This window comes from Kogia breviceps, chromosome 5 (assembly GCF_026419965.1).
Source record: "Kogia breviceps isolate mKogBre1 chromosome 5, mKogBre1 haplotype 1, whole genome shotgun sequence".
Lineage (NCBI taxonomy): Eukaryota > Metazoa > Chordata > Mammalia > Artiodactyla > Physeteridae > Kogia > Kogia breviceps.
In genome coordinates this window covers 1275623-1298283 of record NC_081314.1, presented here as the reverse complement: position 1 = coordinate 1298283, position 22661 = coordinate 1275623, and the positions used below count along the sequence as shown (strand labels likewise).

The 22661-nt window shown below is 38.3% G+C and overlaps 1 protein-coding gene across 2 annotated transcripts in view; it reads right to left on the bottom strand.

Moving 5' to 3' along the window:
- The window catches only part of DHX36 (DEAH-box helicase 36), a 58235-nt gene extending 37375 nt beyond the window's left edge, over window positions 1-20860 (bottom strand). The window contains exons 1-6 of one of the 2 annotated variants that reach the window (XM_059063635.2): window positions 20518-20860; window positions 6964-7088; window positions 5556-5787; window positions 3969-4007; window positions 2230-2400; window positions 429-508 (exon numbers count right to left, since the gene is read on the bottom strand). In XM_059063635.2, the coding sequence (XP_058919618.1) occupies window positions 429-508; window positions 2230-2400; window positions 3969-4007; window positions 5556-5787; window positions 6964-7088; window positions 20518-20760 (890 nt within the window). In that variant the 5' untranslated portion in view covers window positions 20761-20860. The remainder of the gene's footprint in view (window positions 1-428; window positions 509-2229; window positions 2401-3968; window positions 4008-5555; window positions 5788-6963; window positions 7089-20517) is intronic. The other variant, XM_067033528.1, reaches the window with a different exon arrangement.
- Window positions 20861-22661: the final 1801 nt, after the last annotated feature.

Below are 22661 nucleotides of genomic sequence, written 5' to 3'. Positions count from 1 at the left end.
AATTCATTTAAAAAGGTAAATGGAATCTTGACCTGCAGAGAAGGACTAAAGAAATACAGTGGAATGGGATTAGGGGGTTAAAGACACAAAACTAAATTCAGTCAGTCAGTGGCTGCATGGTGGTATCAAAATATACAGGAGGTCAACTCCTTTTCAGGGTGAGTGATGGTCTACTAACATATACCCAGGAAAAATGTTATCTTTCTAATCATTCCATAATGTAAAAGACATCTTAAAATGGCAATCCAAATCTGAATTTGGGTTAAAAAAATGATTTTGTGGGTTGCAAGCCTCATATGTTGCAGTTACTTTAAATGTTAATTCTAATAGCAATAATCAGCATAAAAATAGGGGAAAGATCTTTCTTTTGAAACTCTAACTTCAAAGTTTCACCAAAATCTACCTGTAAACAAGTGAACATTCTTTACCTCTGGAGACGAATTTGGTATCCGGTACTATTACCATTGCCACAAGATTCTGCCCTTTCTGCAGCCACTCTCTCTGCAACCTTTAATTAAAATAAAGTACAGTTACAAAGAAAGCATTTCCTTTAGAGTAAATATCGTGAATGCCTATGAAAATCTGGTTGCTGAAACACTATCCATTAGATTTTCAGAATTTAAAAAATAGAAAGATATTAAAATCTGAGGTATCTAAAACTGTGTCCCTTAAGAGCTGAAGACTACCTGCTTCTTATGTTTACTTCTCATTTCCTCTGAAATTCTCCCTCATAACTATTTTCAAAGCGACTTTCTATAAATCCTCTCTACCTTTGTCTTTTTTAAAAAAAGTTGGAAATTGTAATCTAAACTTGTAAAACTTGTATATAATGAGGGTAAACATATGTTGATACTTTTTTTCATTTGCTTCTTTTTCGTAGAGATTGGTAGGCTTAATTTCTAGTTCTTGGTTATGTTCTTACAGTTATGGCTGCCAAAGATAAGCTCTAGACAGATGAAATCTTATAACCCAACACTGATATGTAAAACTAAAAGTAACCAACAGTCATCTAGTAACAGAACAGTGATTTATGAGGTTAGAAATAGAAAATGACATGATTAGTTTTTAAGAAATAATACTTCAGAAGGAAAAGTTTTCAATCATTCTATCTCATATAAATTGACTTGGACCATTACTTCACTTTCTACTACTGATTAAACTGCCCATTCAAATACCAACAGATCTTAGAAAAATAAGCAAAGAAATAACCTAATTTGCATTTCTCCTTACTGTCAATATATACATTCATATATTAGTGAAAATGATAAGATTAGATTTTTAACTTAAGTCAGGCTATATAACACTGTTACGACAAAAACGGTTTATTTTTCACCATTCTAGGAACCTATGCCATTTCTAGGAATATCGTCCTCCCATAAAGACTGCTGCTTTACTTTTTAAAAAATAGTATCTCTTAGAAATCATAGTTTAAAACGTATATAGTAGCTCCTACAAAACAATGCTAATTGGTAATGCAGTTCCTGACCAGATTCTGTATTAAATGACTTAGAGATGTAATAAATAGTACTTTCATAAAAACAAATACAACCATAAATCTTCATAATTTAAATTTACACACAGAATTACATAACACTGAAATAAATGTACTATACACACTGAATGTTGTAAGAAACCCCAAACATTTTTAAAGAACATATAACTCACATATTTAACTAGGTCATCTAACTAAACACAAACAAAAAATGTTATTTGTAATAAACATGTACTTATACCTGCTTATGATAAACCTGAAACAATGCCTTATTTTTTTATGATAAATTCCCTTACTGAATTGCTTTAAAAAGTCAGAAATACAGCTACCACCACTCAGTGTACTTATATACTTAAAAAAAACAATCAGAGAGAGCCGAAAACAGTATTGAATGAATCAAGGAGTAAAATGTAAAGCATCTAATGATGCAGATTATTTGAAGCTCCTAATCAATTCTATAAACATTATCAATTTCTTGTTCTTTTAGTTTCATATTGAAAATTGTCTGCATTTTTAATTTATCTTGAACTCCTAAACATCTATTATCACTAACAGAGAGAGGTCAAGTTTTGGGGCTTTACTACCAAGTACCTGTTAACCAAATTTTGCTTTTATAGCAACATATCTTAAACCTAATAAAAAATCACCCCAACCTTCAAAATCAGTAAGTTCTAGCAGGACTACATGGGAGAACGGAAAACAAAGTGGGGAATTTTAAAAAGTGAGAGATTACTTACTGAAATGGCACTAATTCTTCTTGGCTGAGTACAAACTATCCTGCATGCAGATCCTTTTCCTCTTTCAATGTAGTTATCCAAAATGAACTGAGTGACTTGAGTGGTTTTTCCACAACCAGTTTCACCACTTACTACTGTTACCTGATGGTTATCGATCATATTTACCAATTCCTATTTCAAAAGGGAAAATAAGTGAAGGACATCACACGTTGACTAAGTCTGAAATGATAGTTACCAAAATCCTACCGAACTGAAGGTAATTGTTTTTAACAAGCATATTAATACTTTAAAAAGTCTGTTATATGCAACGCTGGCAGTTCGGATATCTGGATCTACCAGTTTTCAAGAGATAAGAAGCACCATATTATAAAAAGAACAGAGCCATGGCTCTGTTAATGAAAAACATACTGATAAGAACAAGAGACAGCTTATAAATCCATACATAAGAATTAACAAATTAAAAAGAATGGGGGCTTCCCTGGTGGCGCAGTGGTTGAGAGTCCGCCTGCCGATGCAGGGGACGTGGGTTCGTGCCCCGGTCCGGGAGGGCCCGTGGGCCAAGGCCGCTGAGCCTGCGCGTCCGGAGCCTGTGCTCCGCAACAGGAGGGGCCACAGCAGTGAGAGGCCCGTGAACCACAAAAAAAAAAAAAAAGAATGGTGACATGTGGGGCTACTGAGTACAAGGCAAATCCTCTGATACCTAAAAAACTACTAGGAACATTAAGGATTTATATCATAAATTATAAATATGGCTTTGTCTACAGGACAAGTTTTGTATACTCTTTTCAAGAACAAGGAAGAGTATAATTTAAGACGATTCCCTTTCAAATAATTAAAATAAAGACAAGTTTTAAATACCTAAATCAAATGACTAAAATTCAGATATCTGGAAAACTGCCTACTTGGGAAAGATCTTCTTTCTTAGAAGGTTTAGATAAACATGAGTATTTTTAATGTAATATTCACCGTACTAACAAAACCATCCCACTACTTCAAAGAGGTGTCATGAGGTATCTTTATCTATGAAACAATCTAACATGAAAACCCACCATTTAAAATTTTCTTATCTATTCTACCACCTCATATATATCAGAACAAGTTCCAAGTTTGAACACTGAAATTACAGCTGGTAAGTACTGAGAAGTAGAATGTGATTCATTCATTCAACAAATATTTACTGGGGGACTATAGAATGTTAGGCACTGTTCTGAGTCAAGAGGTACATAGTGAACAAAACAGACTGTCCTCAAGAACTTACACTGCTAGGAGGGGAAGATACACATGTCAGGTGGTAGTAAGTGCTAAAAAAAGGAAAGAAAAATAAAGGAAGGTTGAGAAGTCAGAGAAGGATAGGAGACTATATTATTCTACATAGGGTGATTGTATGAGGAAACATAATGTTAATTAAAGCACTGTATTTTCAGCAGTGCCCCAATTTTAATTAAAATATTTGATCTCAAATTAAGAGCAAGCGTTATCTATCCAAAGCAATTTACAAGTGAAAATTCTATTTTTAAACTCATGGACATATAAATATGAGAAAACTTCAGGAAAACTATTTCAGAACTGGGTTTTTTTTTTTTTTTTAAGTCCTTCAACAATTCAAAGGAATAAAATGAACTTCCAAGAATATCCTTTAGGGAAAGGTTCATTAATTTATATTTCTTCTTGATATAGAGCTTTAAAAAATGTATTTAAACATTTTGCAAATCAAATTACATAGTGTATATTCATTTTACCTTTTGCATTCCATATGAAGGCAGCTTTTCCCTGAAGTGCTGAAATTTAAAAAAAAAATTTTAATTTTTTTACAAAAGAAATGTAATCAAATTATAAACCTGGTAAATAGAATATATCATAGATATATATGTTAAGAGTGCAAAACCATTACCTCACAGCTTATGTGATGTGTCAAGACTTAAAAAAAAGAATTTTTATAAAAAAGAACTAATGAACTTAGCAATGGGATTATAAGCTGTCTGAGGACAGGAAATGTCTTATTTAGTGTCTGGAAAACACAGCAGAATGACAGGCATCTAGAAAGTGGAAAAATAATGTTTAAAAAAATTTATAACTGAAAGAAAAATATGGCATATTACCAAGGATTAAAAAGTTGAGCTCTTAAACACACCTAAATTTTAGACTTGGTTTTGTTACGAGCTGTGCAACCACATATAGGTCACCTAACCTAAGATCCTTTTTCCTCCTCTGTAACAGACATGCGTAATCTCTTGCACAGGGATGTTGAGAGGTTCAAATGATGTAGTACATGTGAAACTTTTACAACAGTGCCTGACCAAAAGGAAGACCACCAACTGTTTTTGTTTTGCACATTTCTTCTAACTTTCTCTGAACTAGAGCAATTATTCATTTTCAATAATATTTGAGTTCTGTCCTCCATACAAAGCAAACAGAGACAAGTAGCTAACTCTTCTTGTTCCTAAGGCTGTAAGACAACTAAAATATTCTGAATTAATACATCTTGAAATCTCCTCTCCCCAAATCATATTTTCACTCAAAAGGCATCAAAGAACTACACAATTTGGTCATGGATAACCTCAGCTGATCTGTTCTAATGAGGATATCCAATCTTCAGTGCCAGTTAATAGATCGTTTCTTTCCTACAGAAGATGTGATAATCTGCCTTTCTCAAGACTGGCAGTACATATTTGCATATTAAAGACATAGCCCTCAGAATTCCCTCAGTATTTTCTCTTAAAAAAAATATGAACATTTGATTACATCTCTTTCTAGAATATCCATAAAGCATTCAATTTTATGTTTTAACAGGAAGGGACCTTAAAATATCTTGCCTAGCAGGAAAAGAAAATACTGGAAAAACTCAGGAGAATTTCAGAATGTAAAGACACCTCTGTCTTTAAAGTGTTGGTGACTGTAAGCACATCATATAACTTTTGAGGAATTTAATTTTAACATCTGTAAAACTAAAGAGTTGGATTAGATGTTCTAAAAGAAAAAACATTACAATTCTAACCACCCTTGTCTCTTATGACATCTCGCTAAAATGGCCTAGAAATGTTAAACTTAAGAGTGATTTTTTTTTTTCATTTGCACTACCATTTCTCAGATATTTCTTCTCTTCACCATATATTTAAACTACTGTAGATGAGATAGGCTACTTATGTGTAATTCCAGGCCTACTACTTTTCTGTACTATAAGGGGGAAAAAAATTCCCAGAGGATGGCTTGTTGAGCAATCGCACTGATTTATATCAGGCAACTACCTCTAACCATAAATACATTTTTATCAAGTGTCAGAAGAGATGACAAGTAAAAATATTTTCCCCATCTTGCTTTTCCATTACCTGCATTTCAATATACCGAAGGTCAGTTTTTTTCTTCTGTAAATCTTCCAATAATTGTTGGTCTAAAGTTACATCTGGTTCATTTTCTTGCAAGAGATATTCAGAATCGCGGTCAATATATTTGTCCCGGATTCTAAATGGCCTCTTTTCTTGATTTATCAGTTTTTTTTCCTGATCCTCAACTTTCTTTACTGAGTTTGGTTTGTTCTCAGCAGGAGCTTCAGTCCCATATCTATTTTGACAAAAATAAAAAAATGATAAAGATTGAATGAAGAGCCACTCAAGCCCTGAAACAAAATAATATATGTTGTGTTTTTTGTTTGTTTGTTTGTTTTTCGGACGCACAGGCTCAGCGGCCATGGCTCATGGGCCCAGCCACTCCGCGGCATGTGGGATCTTCCCAGACCAGGACAGGAGCCCGTGTCCCCTGCATTGGCAGGCGGATTCTCAACCACTGCGCCACCAGGGAAGTCCCATATATGTTGTTTAATGATTTCAAAGTCACCAAAATCAAAAGCCTTTATTCTTTTCTCTTAGTAGAGCAATTTGAAAATACTTAGATTCTTATAATGAACTCAATTTTTTTCCACACTACAAATAAGACACCCCCAGATAGGTTATTCCTTGTGGTATAGTTAAAAGAATAAAAATCCACCCAATAGTCATTCCTCCATTGCAAAGACTCACAGTGGTTTTTTTATCAAGTTTTCTGAGCCATGTTTTATTTCACTACTTCATTTTCTTGCCACCCTTTCTGAGCTATAAATAGGATGCTACATTACACGGTCCCAGACAAACTACTTCTAATTTGCCCCTGATGATACAGTTCCTATGATTTTCCTAAAACAGCAGCAATTTAACTTCTTACAGATCTCCTCCACAAGAAAATTCCAGAAATACAAAGAGGAGTAGGAAGAACTAAGTAACAACTTCATCAAAATCCTATATAGACAATTCCTACCATTTAGATCTCCTGTGGAAATAAATATGGCACCTAAATTTTTAAATCTTTCACCAAATTTGCTCAATCAACATAAGAAAAAAGATTACTTTGAGGCTAAATTTCACTTATAGAAGAGTCTAAAGATGTTATTTTTATTATCTTTTTTTCCAGCCAGTGCTCTGAAAGAAGTGTCACTCTTTGTTCATTTTTAAAAGAATACTTTTTGGGCTTCCCTGGTGGCGCAGTGGTTGAGAGTCCGCCTGCCGATGCAGGAGACGCGGGTTCGTGCCCTGGTCCGGGAAGATCCCACATGCCGCGGAGCAACTAGGCCCGTGAGCCATGGCCGCTAGGCCTGCGCGTCCCGAGCCTGTGCTCCGCAATGGGAGGGGCCACAACAGTGAGAGGCCCGCATACCGCAAAAAAAAAAAAAAATAAATAAAAAATAAAAGAATACTTTTTGTTTACCCGTGATCTTCAGGAGCAAACCAGGATATTTGTGCTTCTGAATCTTTATCATTCTTAGCTTGCACAGAATGTAGCAGCTGCACAATTTGTTCTTCTCGACGTTCATCCATATGTACCACAGCTCTCTATGTTGTGCAAAGAAAAAGCATCCTCATCAACGTGAGAAAGCATGTGCAAAATTATTTGACAACTAAAAAAATAAAGGCAAAGTAACATGTGTTCAACAAACATATATAAAAGAAAGTTAAAGTCATCCCACACTTGCTCTCTAGACCCTTTTCTACTGTACGTCTATAAAATTAGCTTTACTTATTACCAGCAAAGAAATGATATTTATGTCACTTATTAAAACTTTGGTTCCCTTACTTCCTACCCTTGAATAATACTAATTGTTACAATCTTTTCCTTATCTTAAATTTTAAAAGATACTCACAATTAAATGTATTAAAATCCAAATGTTCTGGTAAAAACAAAAGTTAAAAACTGCAAATGCTATTTTGGTTGCAATGAGCATTTTAAGAGCATTTAAATCTCTTACATTATGAGGAGGAGTAAATTGGGAAGAAGGCTGAGCTCAGAGGGAATAAATAAAATGATCAGTGCTCATGAAAATAATATTCCAAACGATGCAGTTACCTCAGAGAATGAGATTTAATTAAAAAGCGACACCAGAGAAAACATGAGTTAGATTGTTTTCTTAGTATAGAATACATGGAAGAGAAAATATGAGTTACACTATATACAGTAAGAACAAGAACTTTTAAACACTGCCTTTTTATAACTGCAAATTATGATTAGCTGAATTATAAGTAAACACAGTAGGTAAAAAAGAAGAGTGCATAGATTTTTTTCCCCCAGGTGTACAGACAGGAAAGATGGCCAAGTTACTGAATGAAAAAAGCCAGCTGCAGAAAACAGGTGCAATGGGATCTTGCTTTCACTACTATTAATTTTTAAAAAGGTTATTTGCTTTTCACATTCTATGCCTTTTGCAGTATTTCTCCCAGATATAATTCTGGCACATAGTACATACCCCAGAGAAGTCTATCAAATGAATGGGTGAATCTAGCTTTTCGAATGAGCATATATGACTTTTGTGTTAAACCATTTTTCTCTTTAAAGAAGTAAAACACACACAAAAAGAATACACTGAGATCTCCAGGGAATTCCAGAAAACTTCTGCTGATAAATTTTATTTATTTATTTATTTTTTGTGGTACGCGGGCCTCTCACTGTTGTGGCCTCTCCCATTGTGGAGCACAGGCTCAGCGACCATGGCTCACAGGCCTAGCCGCTCCGTGGCATGTGGGATCCTCCCAGACCAGGACACAAACCTGTGTCCCTTGCATCGGCAGGCAGATCCTCAACCACTGCGCCACCAGGGAAGCCCTCTGCTGATAAGTTATTAAAGGATTTACTAAAAGCATCATTATGCTCATACACTTAAAAAGTCCAATACAGCAAAACTCCGGCTGATAAGAAAGCATTAAGAAATTACAAACTGCAGCAAAACCTATTTACTGACAGACACAAGGTCCAAAATTGTAAGAAAGAGAAAAACAGATCAATATGACACAAAAGGACTTTTTTTTCAACACCCGTGTGGCTGACAGGGTTTTGGTGCTCTGGCTGGGTGTCAGTCCTGTGCCTGAGGTGGGAGAGCCGAGTTCAAGACACTGGTCCACTAGAGACCTCCCAGCTCCACGTAATATCAAGCAGCAAAAGCTCTCCCAGAGATCTCCATCTCAACTCTAAGACCCAGCCCCACTCAACGACCAGCAACCTACAGTGCTGGACACCCCATGCCAAACAACTAGCAAGACAGGAACACAGCCCCATACATTAGCAGAGAGGCTGCCTAAAATCATAAAGAGGTCACAGACACCCCAAAACACACCACCGGACATGGACCTGCACACCAGAAAGACAAGATCCAGACTCATTCACCAGAACACAGGCACTAGGAACCTCCACCAGGAAGCATACACAATGCACTGAACCAACCTTAGCCATGGGGGCAGACATCAAAATCAATGGGAGCTACGAACATGCAGCCTGTGAACAGGAGACCCCAAACACAGTAAGTTAAGCAAAATGAGAAGACAGAGAAACACACAGCAGATGAAGGAGCAAGGTAAAAACCCACCAGACCAAACAAATGAAGAGGAAATACTCTACCTGAAAAAGAGTTCAGAGTAATGAGAGTAAAGATGATCCAAAATCTTGGAAATAGAACAGAGAAAATACAAGAAATGTTCAACAAGGACCCAGAAGAACTAAAGTGCAAACAAGCAATGATGAATGACACAATAAATGAAATTTAAAATTCTCTAAAAGGAATCCACAGTAGAATAACTGAGGCAGAAGAATGGATAAGTGACCTGGAAGATAAAGTGGTGGAAATAACTACTGCAGAGCAGAATAAAGAAAAAAAGATTGAAAAGAATTGAGGACACTCTCAGAGACCTCTGGGACAACATTAAACTCACCAACATTTGAATTATAGAGGTCCCAGAAGAAGAAGAGAAAAAGAAAGGGACTGAGAAAATATTTGAAGAGATTATAGTTGAAAATTCCCTAATATGGGAAAGGAAATAGTCAATCAGGGCCAGGAAGTGCAGAGAGTTCTATACAGGATAAATCCAAGGAGAAACATGCCAAGACACATATTAATCAAACTATCAAAAATTAAATTCAAAGAAAAAGTATTAAAAGCGGCAAGAGAAAAGCAAAAAATAACACACAAGGGAATCCCCATAAGGTTAACAGCTGATCTTTCAACAGAAACTCTGCAGGCCAGAAGGGAGTGGCAGGACATATTTAAAGTGATGAAACAGAAAAACCTACAACCAAGATTTCTCTACCCAGCAAGTATCTCATTCAGATTTGACAGAGAAATTAAAACCTTTACAGACAAACAAAAGCTAAGAGAATTCAGGACCACCAAACCAGCTCTACAACAAATGCTAGAGGAACTTCTCTAGGCAGGAAACAAAGGAGAAGGAAAAGACCTACAATAAGAAACCCAAAACAATTAAGAAATGGTAATAGGAACATACTTGTTGGTAATTACCTTAAATGTAAATGAATTAAATGCTCCAACCAAAAGACATAGACTGGCTGAACGGATACAAAAACAAGACCCCTATATATGCTGTCTACAAGAGACCCACTTCAGACCTAGGGACATACAGACTGAAAGTGAGGGGATGGAAAAACATCTTCCATGCAAATGGAAATCAAAAGAAAGCTGAAGTAGCAATTCTCATATCAGACAAAATAGACTTTAAAACAAAGACTATTACAAAAGACAGAGAAGGACACTACATAATGATCATGGGATCAATCCAAAAAAGATACAACAATTATAAATATTTATGCACCCAACATAGGAGCACCTCAATACATAAGGCAAATGCTAACAGCCATAAAAGGGGAAATCGACAGTAACACAATCATAGTAGGGGACTTTAACACCCCACATCCACTAATGGACAGATCATCCAAAATGAAAATAAATAAGGAAACACAAGCTTTAAATGATACATTAAACAAGATGGACTTAATTGATATTTATAGGACAATCCATCCAAAAACAACAGAATACACTTTCTTCTCAAGTGCTCATGGAACATTCTCCAGGATAGACCGTATCTTGTGTCACAAGTCAAGCCTTGGTAAATTTAGAAAGTTGAAATCGTATTAAGTATTTTTTCTGACCACAATGCTATGAGACTAGATATCAATTACAGGAAAAAATCCGTAAAAAATACAAACACATGGAGAATAAACGATACACTACTTAACAACCAAGAGATCACTGAAGAAATCAAGGAGGAAATAAAAAAAATACCTAGAAACAAATGACAATGGAGACACGACTACCCCAAACCTATGGGATGCAGCAAAAGCAGTTCTAAGAGGGAAGTTTATAGCAATACAATCCTACCTTAAAAAACAAGAAACATCTCAAATAAACTACCTAACCTTACAACTAAAGCAATTACAGAAAAAAAGACTCCAAAGTTAGCAGAAGGAAAGAAATCATAAACATTAGATCAGAAATAAATGAAGGGCTTCCCTGACTGCGCAGCGGTTGAGAGGCTGCCTGCCGATGCAGGGGACACAGGTTTGTGCCCTGGTCCGGGAAGATCCCACACAGCGCAGAGCAGCTGAGCTTGTGAGCCATAGCTGCTGAGCCTGCGCATCCAGAGCCTGTGCTCCGCAATGGTAGAGGCCACAACAGTGAGAGGCCCGCATACAGTAAAAAAAAAAAAAAAGGAAGGAAACAATAGGAAAGATCAATAAAACTAAAAGCTGGTTCATTGAGAAGATAAACACAACTGATAAACCATTAACCAGACTCATCAAGAAAAAATGGGAGAAGACTCAAATCAACAGAATTAGAAATGAACAAAAAGAACTGACACTGCAGAATTACAAAGGATCATAGAGATTACTATAAGCAACTATATGCCAGTAAAATGGACAACCTGGAAGAAATGGACAAATTCTTAGAAATGCACAACCTTTCGAAACTGAACCACTAAGCAATAGAAAATATAAACAGACCAATCACAAGCACTGAAATTGAGACTGCGATTAAAAATCTTCCAACAAACAGAAGCCCAGGACCAGATGACTTCACAAGCGAATTCTATCAAACATTTAGAGAAGAGCTAACACCTATCCTTCTCAAACTCTTCCAAACTACAGCAGAGGGAGGAACACTCCCAAACTAATCCTACAAAGCCACCATCACCCTGATACCAAAACCAGACAAAGACGTCACAAAGAAAGAAAACTACAGGGCAGTATCACTGATGAATATAGATGCAAAAATCCTAGCAAACAGAATCCAACAGCACATTAAAAGGATCATACACCATGATCAAGTGGGGTTTATCCCAGGAATACAAGGATTCTTCAATATACGGAAATCCATCAATGTGATACACCATATTAACAAACTGAAGAATAAAAACAATATGATCATCTCAACAGATGCAGAAAAAGCTTTTGACAAAATTCAACATCCATTTATGATAAAAGCCCTTCAGAAAGAAGGCACAGAGGGAACTTACCTCGACATAATAAAGGCCATGCATGACAAACCCACAGCCCAAATCATCCTCAATGGTGAAAAACTGTAACCATTTCCACTAAGAACAGGAACAAGACAAGGTTGCCCACTCTCACCACTCTTATTCAACCTAGCTTTGGAAGTTCTAGCCACAGCAATGAGAGAAAATAAAGAAATAAAAGGAATCCAAATAGGAAAAGAAGAAGTAAAGCTGTCACTGTTTGCAGATGACATGATACTATACATAGAGAACCCTAAAGATGCTACCAGAATACTACAGCTAATCAATGAATTTGGTAAAGTAGCAGGATACAAAATTAATGCACAGAAATCTCTTGTGTTCCTATGCAGTAATGATGAAATACCTAAGAATAATCCTACCTAAGGAGACAAAAGACCTATATGAAGAAAACTGTAAGACACTGACAAAAGAAATTAAAGATGATACAAACAGATGGAGAGATATACCATGTTCTTGAACTGGAAGAATAAACATTGTGAAAATGACTATACTATCCAAAGCAATCTACAGATTCAATGCAATCCCTATCAAACTACTACTGGCATTTTTCACAGAACTAGAACAAAAAATTTCACAATTTGTATGGAAATACAAAAGACCCCAAACAGCCAAAGCAATCATGAGAAAGAAAAATGGACCTGGAGGAATCAGGCTCCCGGCCTTCCAACTATACTACAAAGCTACAGTAATCAAGATGGTATGGTACTGGCACAAAAACAGAAATATAGATCAATGGAACAGGATAGAAAGCCCAGAGATAAACCCATGCACATATGGCCACCTTACCTTTGATAAAGGAGGCAAGAATATACAGTGGAAAAAGACAGCCTCTTCAATAAGTGGTGCTGGGAAAACTGGACTTCTACATGTAGAAGAATGAAATTAGAACACTCCCTAACACCATACACAAAAATAAACTCAAAATGGGTTAAAGACCTAAATGTAAGGCCAGACACTATCGAACTCTTAGGCACAGGCAGAACACTCTATGACATACATCACAGCAAGAACCTTTTTGACCAACCTCCTAGACAAATGGAAATAAAAACAAAAATAAACAAATGGGACCTAATGAAACTTAAAAGCTTTTGCACAGCAAAGGATACCATAAACAAGATGAAAAGACAACCCTCAGAATGGGAGAAAATATTTGCAAATGAAGCAACTGACAGAGGATTAATCTGCAAAATTTACAAGCAGCTCAGAGCTCAATATCAACAAAACAAACAACCCAATCCAAAAACGGGTGGAAGACCTAAATAGACATTTCTCCAAAGAAGATACACAGATTGCCAACAAACACATGAAAGAATACTCAACATCATTAAGCATTAGAGAAATGCAAATGGAAACTACAAAGAGGTATCACCTAACACCAGTGAGAATGGCCATCATCAAAAACTCTAGAAACAATAAATGCTGGAGAGGGTGTGGAGAAAAGGGAACCCTCTTGCACTGTTGGTGGGAATGTAAATTGATATAGCCACTATGGAGAACAGTATGGAGGTTCCTTAAAAAACTAAAAACAGAACTATCATACGACGCAGCAATCCCACTACTGGGCATATACCCTGAGAAAACCATAATTCAAAAAGAGTCATATACCGCAATGTTCATTGCAGCTCTATTTACGATAGCCAGGACATGGAAGCAACCTAAGGGTCCATCAACAGATGAATGGATAAAGAAGATGTGGCACCTATATACAATGGAATATTACTCAGCCATAAAAAGAAACGAAATTGAGTTATTTGTAGTGAGGTGGATGGACCTGGAGTTTGTCATACAGAGTGAAGTAAGTCAGAAAGAGAAAAACAAATACCGTATGCTAACACATACGTATGGAATCTAAAGAAAAAAATGGTTCTGAAGAACCTAGGGGTGGGACAAGAATAAAGACTCAGCTGTAGAGAATGGACTTGAGGACATGGGGAGGGGGGATGGGTAAGCTGGGATGAAGTGAGACGGTGGCATGGAATTACATATAGTACCAAATGAAGTAGCCTCACAGCACAGGGAGATCAGCTGGGTGCTTTGTGACCACCTAGAGGGGTGGGAAAGGGAGGGTGGGAGGGAGATGCCAGAGGGAGGAGACATGGGGATATATGTAAATGTATAGTCAATTCACTATGTTATAAAGCAGAAACTAACACAGCATTGTAAAGCAATCATACTCCAATAAAGATGTTAAAAAAAAGAAAAAGAGAAAACCAAATATCGTATATTAACGCATATATGTGGAACCTAGAAAAATGGTACAGATGAACCAGTCTGCAGGACAGAAATAGAGACACAGATGTAGAGAACAAATGCAAGGACACCAAGGGGGGAAAGTGGCAGGGAGGTGGTGGTGGTGGGATGAATGGGGAGATTGGGATTGACATATATACACTAATATGTATAAAAGAGGTAACTAATAAGAATCCGCTGTATATAAATTTCAAAAATTCAAAAAATAAAGTCCAATTTTTTTCGCTTTTTAATAATTGTACTACATAGATATCTTTTTTAAATGGTTAATAAATTAGACTAATGTATCTTTTCTCAATAGTATAGAATATGCCCTCTCTACTAGGGCTGGAAGCTTGCACCTGGTTTCTCCTGGACTCTACCCTATGCACCTTTACCTTTGCCAATTTTAATCTGTAATAATTTGCTGTTAAGGACAGCTACTTTGAGTACACCAGCTTTTCAGAGATTTGTGACTCCTTCCAGCGAATTTCAGGACCTGAGGGTGGTCTTGGGGACCCCCAACACAAAGGATCATTATTAGAACACTTTTGCCCTATGCTTTAAATTCTGTAGGGCTTCAGTACGCATTAACATTTACTGCTCTGTGTACTTACATAAGAAAGTTATTGATTACTATGTTTTTTCTTGGCCCTTAGAAATTTAAGAATCCTCAGCAATACTTTGATTAAAGCCTCCTCTGAAAAGGAAGCCCCAGGACATAAAGTCATCCTTAAGCACAGGTTCCTTAATTTTTACAGTCTTTCCAAACACCTCAAGGGTTCATAGCCATAGTTTCTTTCATTCATTCCCCCCCCCCCCCCCCCCCGTACGTGGGCCTCTCACTGTTGTGGCCTCTCCCATTGAGGAGCACAGGCTCCAGACGCGCAGGCCCAGCGGCCATGGCTCACGGGCCCAGCCGCTCCGCGGGATCCTCCCGGACCAGGGCACGAACCCGCGTCCCCTGCATCGGCAGGCGGACTCTCAACCACTGCGCCACCAGGGAAGCCCTTTCATTCATTTTCAAAATGGCAAAGATTAAGTAATTTAAGACTGATTGCTTTCCCAATGAAACTCATTCACACTAATGAATTTCTTCAACCAAAGAGAACTTCACATTTTGAAGTTTTTACCTCTGCTAGAAGAACAAAGTTCTCCTCCTCACCTTGTTAAATGAATTTTAGATATGCAGAAAAAGCTGGGATGACTGAAAAATGAAATAATCCCTGAAAATTTTATACGTTTTAATAAAAACATAACATACACTTAAAAAAAATATTTTCAACGTGGTTCTCTGCACAATGAGCCCCCAAAGGCTGTGGGCAGTGAATTTAGGAATTCTGAAATTCCATACCTGGATCTAGCCTGATTCTCTGTAGGTTATCTCCCTCCTAACCTTCTTCCAGTTCCATCATCCTTCACTTTACCTCACCCCCTGCCTGAAGAATCACAGAATCTCAGACACACATTTTATGGTTCATGACTCTTTTATTTTATCAAGGCATTTGATTTTTTTATTATTTCCCCCCCTTTTGGAAATCTTCAAATATTCTTTCCGCTTCTAACTGGAAATTCCTAGCAAAGGAGACCCTCAATTACATGCAGCAAATTGTCTTTCTCATCAGCTTCTAATTATCTGTAACTGCTTCAAACTTTCTCCATTCTCTGTAACACACCCATACCACTTTTCCTGTTCACTCTCCACATTTTACACATGATATTTCATAAGGAAAACAAAACCCAAAGGAAAAGTCCTCAATCACTTGCCACCCAACCCAAACCCACCTGTATCAGAACCCATCCTTTGCTCTTCTTTCCTGTTAAAATGGAAGAGGAATACATTTTCCTAGTTAAAGTTAATCTCTCCACTTAAGCCCTGCAGCCTTCCTTCCACCTCCTCAGGGCCATCTCTGATTAAGATTTATCTTCCTTTCCTAGATCTTTCTTTCTAGTAAGTCTTTAGGCTATACATCAATATTCTGGTTTGCTTCTTTACAGATACAAGGCAGAAATGCATTTCCCATGGCCATGTGAATGGGAATTTCTAGGAATCAGGGGTGATTTACTGTATCCCTCCCTGCTGCCACCAAAACCAGTTATGCTCCAGATGGGTGGGAGGCTATGTGGACCTCATTCTCATGAGAACTCTTGTGAACTCCAACGGTCAAGTAATGTGAGTAGAAAACAAACCTTTGTTGCTATAAGCCATTAAGATCTGTGGGCTGTCTACTACTACTGCATCATAAATTAGTCTTCTCTGATGTATTTGCTTTTCCTCTCCACTGGCTCCTTACCATCAGTACATGAACTTGAACACAGTCAAATCTCTTCATTTTTAAAACAATGAAAACAAAAATCCTGTCCTGAATTCTCCCACCCCTACTTTTCCTCCTCCTTCTCACAGGAGAACTGCCTTGAGATACCCCCATTTCCTCCTCTCTCCTTCCCTAGCCACTCCAGTGCAATCTGGTTTTTACTTCCAGCACTCCACAAAAAGGGCTCTCATCAAGGTTACCAATTACCCTGTTGCTAAATCCAAGACACTCTGAACTCTTACCTCACTTGACATCAGTGCAGTGTTTGCCACTACTGATTACTTTCTCTTTTTCATATACTCTTTTCTCCCTAAACGACACTCCTGGATTCCAAAACAACATCCATCTCCTTATTTTTCTCTTCTCTGGCTGTTCCTTCCTAGATTCTTTCAAGCTTCTCTTCCTCAGCCCATACTTTAAATTTTCTTGCTCTACATTGTACAGCCCAAGTGCTCTGCAGACCAGCAGTACTGACATCATCCGGGAGCCTGTGGGAAAAGGTGAATCTCTGGACCCACCCCAGCTCTACATTTCTACAAGATGCCAGGTGAATCAGGTTTTAGAAGCAATGGTCTACAGAGTTCAGGCCTGCACCCACTCCTCTTCTCATTCATTTCTATATTACAACTACTATCCATAGGCCCACAAACTGTCAAACGTTCACCTGCAGTCTAGATTTCTGTAGGCATCAGGTCCACACAGCCTTTAACTTCCTTGAAATCACCACTTGTATGCCCTATAATATCACACTCGGTGTGCTTAAGCTGAGCCCATCGTCTTCCTCCATCAAGCCAGTTCTTTATATAGTCATTAGTGTCATCCATTCACACCTGCCTTCCCCTTCCCTCCAGATAAAATCATTTTGAGTCTACCTCCTAAATCACTTTAAGCTGTCCGCTTCCCTCCATCTCCACTAGCAATGTCCTAATTCAAGCTGTCATTTCTCACCTTAATTACTGCAAGAGCTACTTAACTGGTTTCCCGGTCCCAGGATTGCCTCTTTTTCAATCCATTCTTTATGCTGCTACCTAGGGTGAATTTAAACGCAAATCCAATCATTTCATGTTTTGCTTGAAATGCTTTAATGACTTGCCAGAGTTCTGAAGGGAAAGAATTTCAAAGCCCTGCTTATTTTCTAGTCCAGCTTTCATACTGCGATCTGTAAAATTAAAGGATCATTACCAGTATTAATTTAAGAAAAGGGCAGAAAGGTACAAACAACAAGAATAAAAGCCCCAGGGCAATGTACAGTTAATTAAACATTATTTTATGAAACTTTTTGTTCACTTACACACGTGTATGCACTGGGTTGCAAATTAAAATATATCCCTTTTTGTGGGAAACGGTCAAAAGTGTAAAAGCCACTGCTCTATCCCCTTCTCAGTTCCTTAAACGTGGTCTTCCTGACCTCTAGGCTGTGGCACATGCTGCTGACTCGGCCTAAAAATCCCTTTCCAAGCCCCCAAATCACAAACACAGACATGCTTTGCTATCTTTCAAGTTTCAGCTTAAGGGTTACCTCTTCTGGGAAATCTTCTAAGCTCTTCCTAATTTGAGTTAAGGGATAAGCCCACATCCTCCTTAGTATAATTCTTTAGCATTGTATTCTAACCACCTTATAGTGCCTAACACACCACAATTTCTGTAGGGTAGGGACTATATCTAGCTTATTAACACAGTGCCTATGATACTATTTCAAATATATTAGAACCTAAAAAATATCTGTTGAAAGAATAAGCATGCATCCTTAGAATGCAGTCACTTCGTAAACACAGGTATTACTTAAAAAGTAAAAGCTATGGAAATTCTGAATGGGAAGCAATCACAAAGGGCTGAATGTGATCAAAGAAAAGAGGTAGGATGAGCCAATTACTGAAATATGATCATATTTAGTAGAGAAAATGGAGACATACATTTTAGAGAATGATATGAGAACTATAATAAAAAAGCAAAAATAAAAGTATGATTACAAAAGCTTTAATTACATCTTGGGAACATAGGTTCAGAAAGGTAAGTACATAGAGGGAAACCTGATATGTAGAAGCTAAATTGCCAAGATTCCTGGAAAACATGTTAGGATGCACTGAAACATATGAGACTGAGACAGAATTGACTTGGCTTTCAAATTGTGAGCTAGAGAATGAGATGATCTAAGGCTCTACAAAAGACAGACTTAACGGGGAGTAGAAACAGGAGACCAGTTAAGAGCCATGGACAGACAACAAAATAGTGACTTGATCTATGGTAACTGCTGTGGAGATAAGTGGTTAGATTTGAGATATATTAAGAAGGAAGAGAAAACAGACTTGCTGAAATGAAAGAGAAGAATCAAAAATAAATCTCATTTTGGCCTTGGCAAGTGAATAAATGGTAGTGACTTTTACTAAAATGGAGAAGGTTTCGGGAGGTAGTAGAAATCAAGAGTTTAATTCATAATGACCCACTGCACAACGGGCTTCAGATGGAAATAATAATGAAGAATTCTTCCTGATTTACTTAACGTTTCGTCTGTTTAGTTCTTTCTTTTCCCAACTAAACTGTAAGCTCCTTGCATATCACACTTCTTCAGACCCCCATAGCAACATGCATAAAACCTTGTGTGAAAAAAGGGGTAAATAAAATTTGATAAAGAGTTCTTAGGAAGTTACTCTGTACTAATCACTTAATTATTCTTCCAATTTCAAGATGACTTAGATGTGCCTCCCTTTAAAAAAAAAGTTTGCTCAATGAACAAGTTAATTTTTAGTTATTGAAGAAATATATATATTTTTAAAGATTATAAGTTGTGAAGATAAATAGATAACGCCCCCCCCCAATTCAACAAAAATGACATGGATAAAAGAAAAGCAAAGAAATTGAATGATTTAAAAACAGAAGCCTAGGGCTTCCCTGGTGGCGCAGCGGTTGAGAGTCCGCCTGCCGATGCGGGGAACACGGGTTCGTGCTCCGGTCCGGGAGGATCCCACGTGCCGCGGAGCGGCTGGGCCCGTGAGCCATGGCTGCTGCGCCTGCGCGTCCGGAGCCTGTGCTCCGCAACGGGAGAGGCCACGGCAGTGAGAGGCCCGCGTACCGCAAAAAAAAAAAACAAAAAAACAGAAGCCTAAATGGTGATTCAATTACACTCTATCTAATATGAAAGATGCTTTTAAAGTCAGTAAAAAGCTTTTATAAAGCTTATATTAAGAAAACTTCGGTTTAACCACATATATAATAATTATCAGAACAGGCCACTCAGGTAACTTTAATGTTTCCTTTCCTACAAGTCTTCAGGATACATATCAAACGGACAATTACCAACCTGAAGACAAGGGACTAAGCCAAATCATCTCTTGAAATTTCCTCCACTTCTAGGATCCTAGGTTTCCTTCTCAAAGAGGAGCTGCTAATCAGCAGAAACCTGCATAGCCCCACATAAAAACAAAAAACCTGTGTTTGTGCCTATTTTAATACTAAGTGGAAGCTGGAGTACTCTTAAGGATCTACAAAAATAGTGCTTGATAGTCTTTGTTCGGCGCAAACCAATGTCTAAGGTATAAAGCCGTAATTTTAGAGCTCATCAGGCAAAGAACTTAAAGTGACATTAATTATACTAAGGGAAGAGGTAGCCAGATATACTATGACAGTGACACTCCCAAAAAGTTAATTTCGGATGGACCCTGAATTTAACATTTGTTTTGTCCCCAGTTCTCACGTCTTTTAAGCAAAGTATACACTCGCATAAATCCCAACTGCTTCAGGTCAGATGCGCATGGCTAACGTTCACCGACCGCTATATCCACTACTGGAAGCTTCAACACTTGCACTTCACAAAGCACATGCACCAGTGAAGAAAAAGTTAGGGGTCGAAGGATGGAAAAGAAAACCTGTCCGGTTTCATCCCCCTCCACTACCGAGTCTCAGATTACCTCCTGCCTCTCCGCTTCCTTGTTCTTCTGGCCTTGTTTCTTCGCGTACCACAAGCCGATTTCGCGGCCTTTCAGGTGCCCAGGATGTCGGCCTCGGCCGCCTCGACCACCCCGTCCTCCGCCGCCGCCACCTCCGGAGCCTCGATTCCCTCCGTGGCCCCCTCCATAGCTTCCTCCGTAACCCCCGCCGGAGCCGCGGGGCCCGCCATCGCGGCCCCAGTTCTGATGGTAGTCATAGCTCATTGTCCCAGTAGGCCAAAACTCGTGAGACCCCGCTACCGCTGGAAATGGCGACCGGGCCCGGAAGCGGGTGCGCGTCCACTTTCGCTTTGCTTCCGGCGCCCAGTTCAAGGGGGAGGGACGTTGAGCGTCACAAGCAGACGTTTCCGGTGACGTCACAGGCCGTCGGCCCTGGAGGTCCCCGGGTTGGGTCACGTGAAACCTTTGATGTGCCCTCAATTGTTTACCTTTGTACCTTTGGAGGCAGAGCCAGCAGGAGGCTCACAGGTTTTCTTTCCCGACGCCCAGCATGTGAGGAAACGGGTTTTGGGTTTTACTTTATTTCTCTCGGTAAAATCCGGAGTTTGCTTCCCAGTAGGTCCTGTAAACGTCTATTGGCACAGTAAAAGAACCTGTGGATCGGATGCTTTGCCTCCTAAAGTCCTTAAAAAAATGAATTCCTTTTTTTTTCTTTTTTTTTAAACTAGTGGTTATGTCATGAAAACAGCCTAGCATCTGTTTCAAATCTATAATTAAGTATAAAAATGTCCCTGCCTCTTTTAAAGGGTTATCATCGTTTACCACCTTTATCCAAAGGCATAAGATGAGCCTGTCTACCCAAATTCAGTGCAGAGCACTTAGGCAATTTAGATAAAACAGCAGCTGAAGATTCCTATGTTCATGTGAAGCCGTCTGCTGTTGATTAGCACAGGCTATTCTTGTATAATCAAGTGACTGCTCCACATAGGCTTGCAAGTTTATCAGGGAATATCTAGTTCATTTACACATGTGACTGATTTAAAGGTGCTGGGAATACTCACTGAACAAGAGAAGATTGGCATCAGCTTTTATTTGCTTACAGTCTTGTGGAGAAGATAAAGGCTAAAGAAATGTGTGTTGTGAGTTAAGGAAGGAAAATGCCATATGAAGGATTCCAGAATGCATCTCTGTGGCAGAAAAATTATTTTGAGCAGAGGCATTTGAGTTCCTGAAATCTCTTATCTGCCTAAAAACAGAGCCTCCCAAAAGAACTCAGAAGGACTCTGTTGCCATAAATCCCTTCCTTGGGAGAGGAACCAGGGAAGATTGACTTTTGTCATTGGAGACTGCAAATCAGCACCACACCTAAAAAGACATTATAACAAAACCAACATATTTTCCATCTGTTCTCATAAGAGCTCATTTATCTTTCCTAAAAGTCGTTTGTTTTCCCATAAATACTGTTCTCCTCCTTCCCTTCCCTAAAAGATGGTATATAAGCCCCAAGTTCTAACCACTGCCTTGAGTCACGTTTTTCTGTGAACTCCCATAGATAAGTGATTATATCTGTTTTATCACTTGCTAATCTGTTTTTGTCAGTGTAGTCTGCAAGTCTCCAAGAACTAAACATGGGAGGGTAGAGGAAAAAGTACCCCTTCACAACAGCCATGAGATGTTACAGCAAAAAGAATTTAATTTTGGACTCAGGTTAGTTCTTTCTAAGGAATGAGAGGGTAAGCAGTGACTGAGATAAGTAGACTTACCTCAGTCTACTGGGGAGGGAAGAGATTATTACAGGTGGAGGGAATGATGTGCGTGAAGAAAGATGATAAAATGTTGGGGAGTGGGAAAATTCCACACTGAAACTTAAGAGATGTGGTGAAGGCCAAAGGGATAGAAAGGAGCCTGACCATAAAAGACCTTACATGCCACAGAAAGAACAATAATACGTTTTAAGTAGGGGAGTGATTACTTTGAGTAGAAAGGAATGGAGTAGGCAAGAGTGGATGTAGAGAGACTAGTTAACAGGCTGTGGTGTAGGGGAGACAAAATGAGATGACAGAGCAAGATGGAATATGGGAAGGACTGGAATTGAGTTACTAGGGAAAATAATTGTCAAGATTTAATGATTCATTGGATGCGGAGAATTAGAGGAAAGGGTCAGA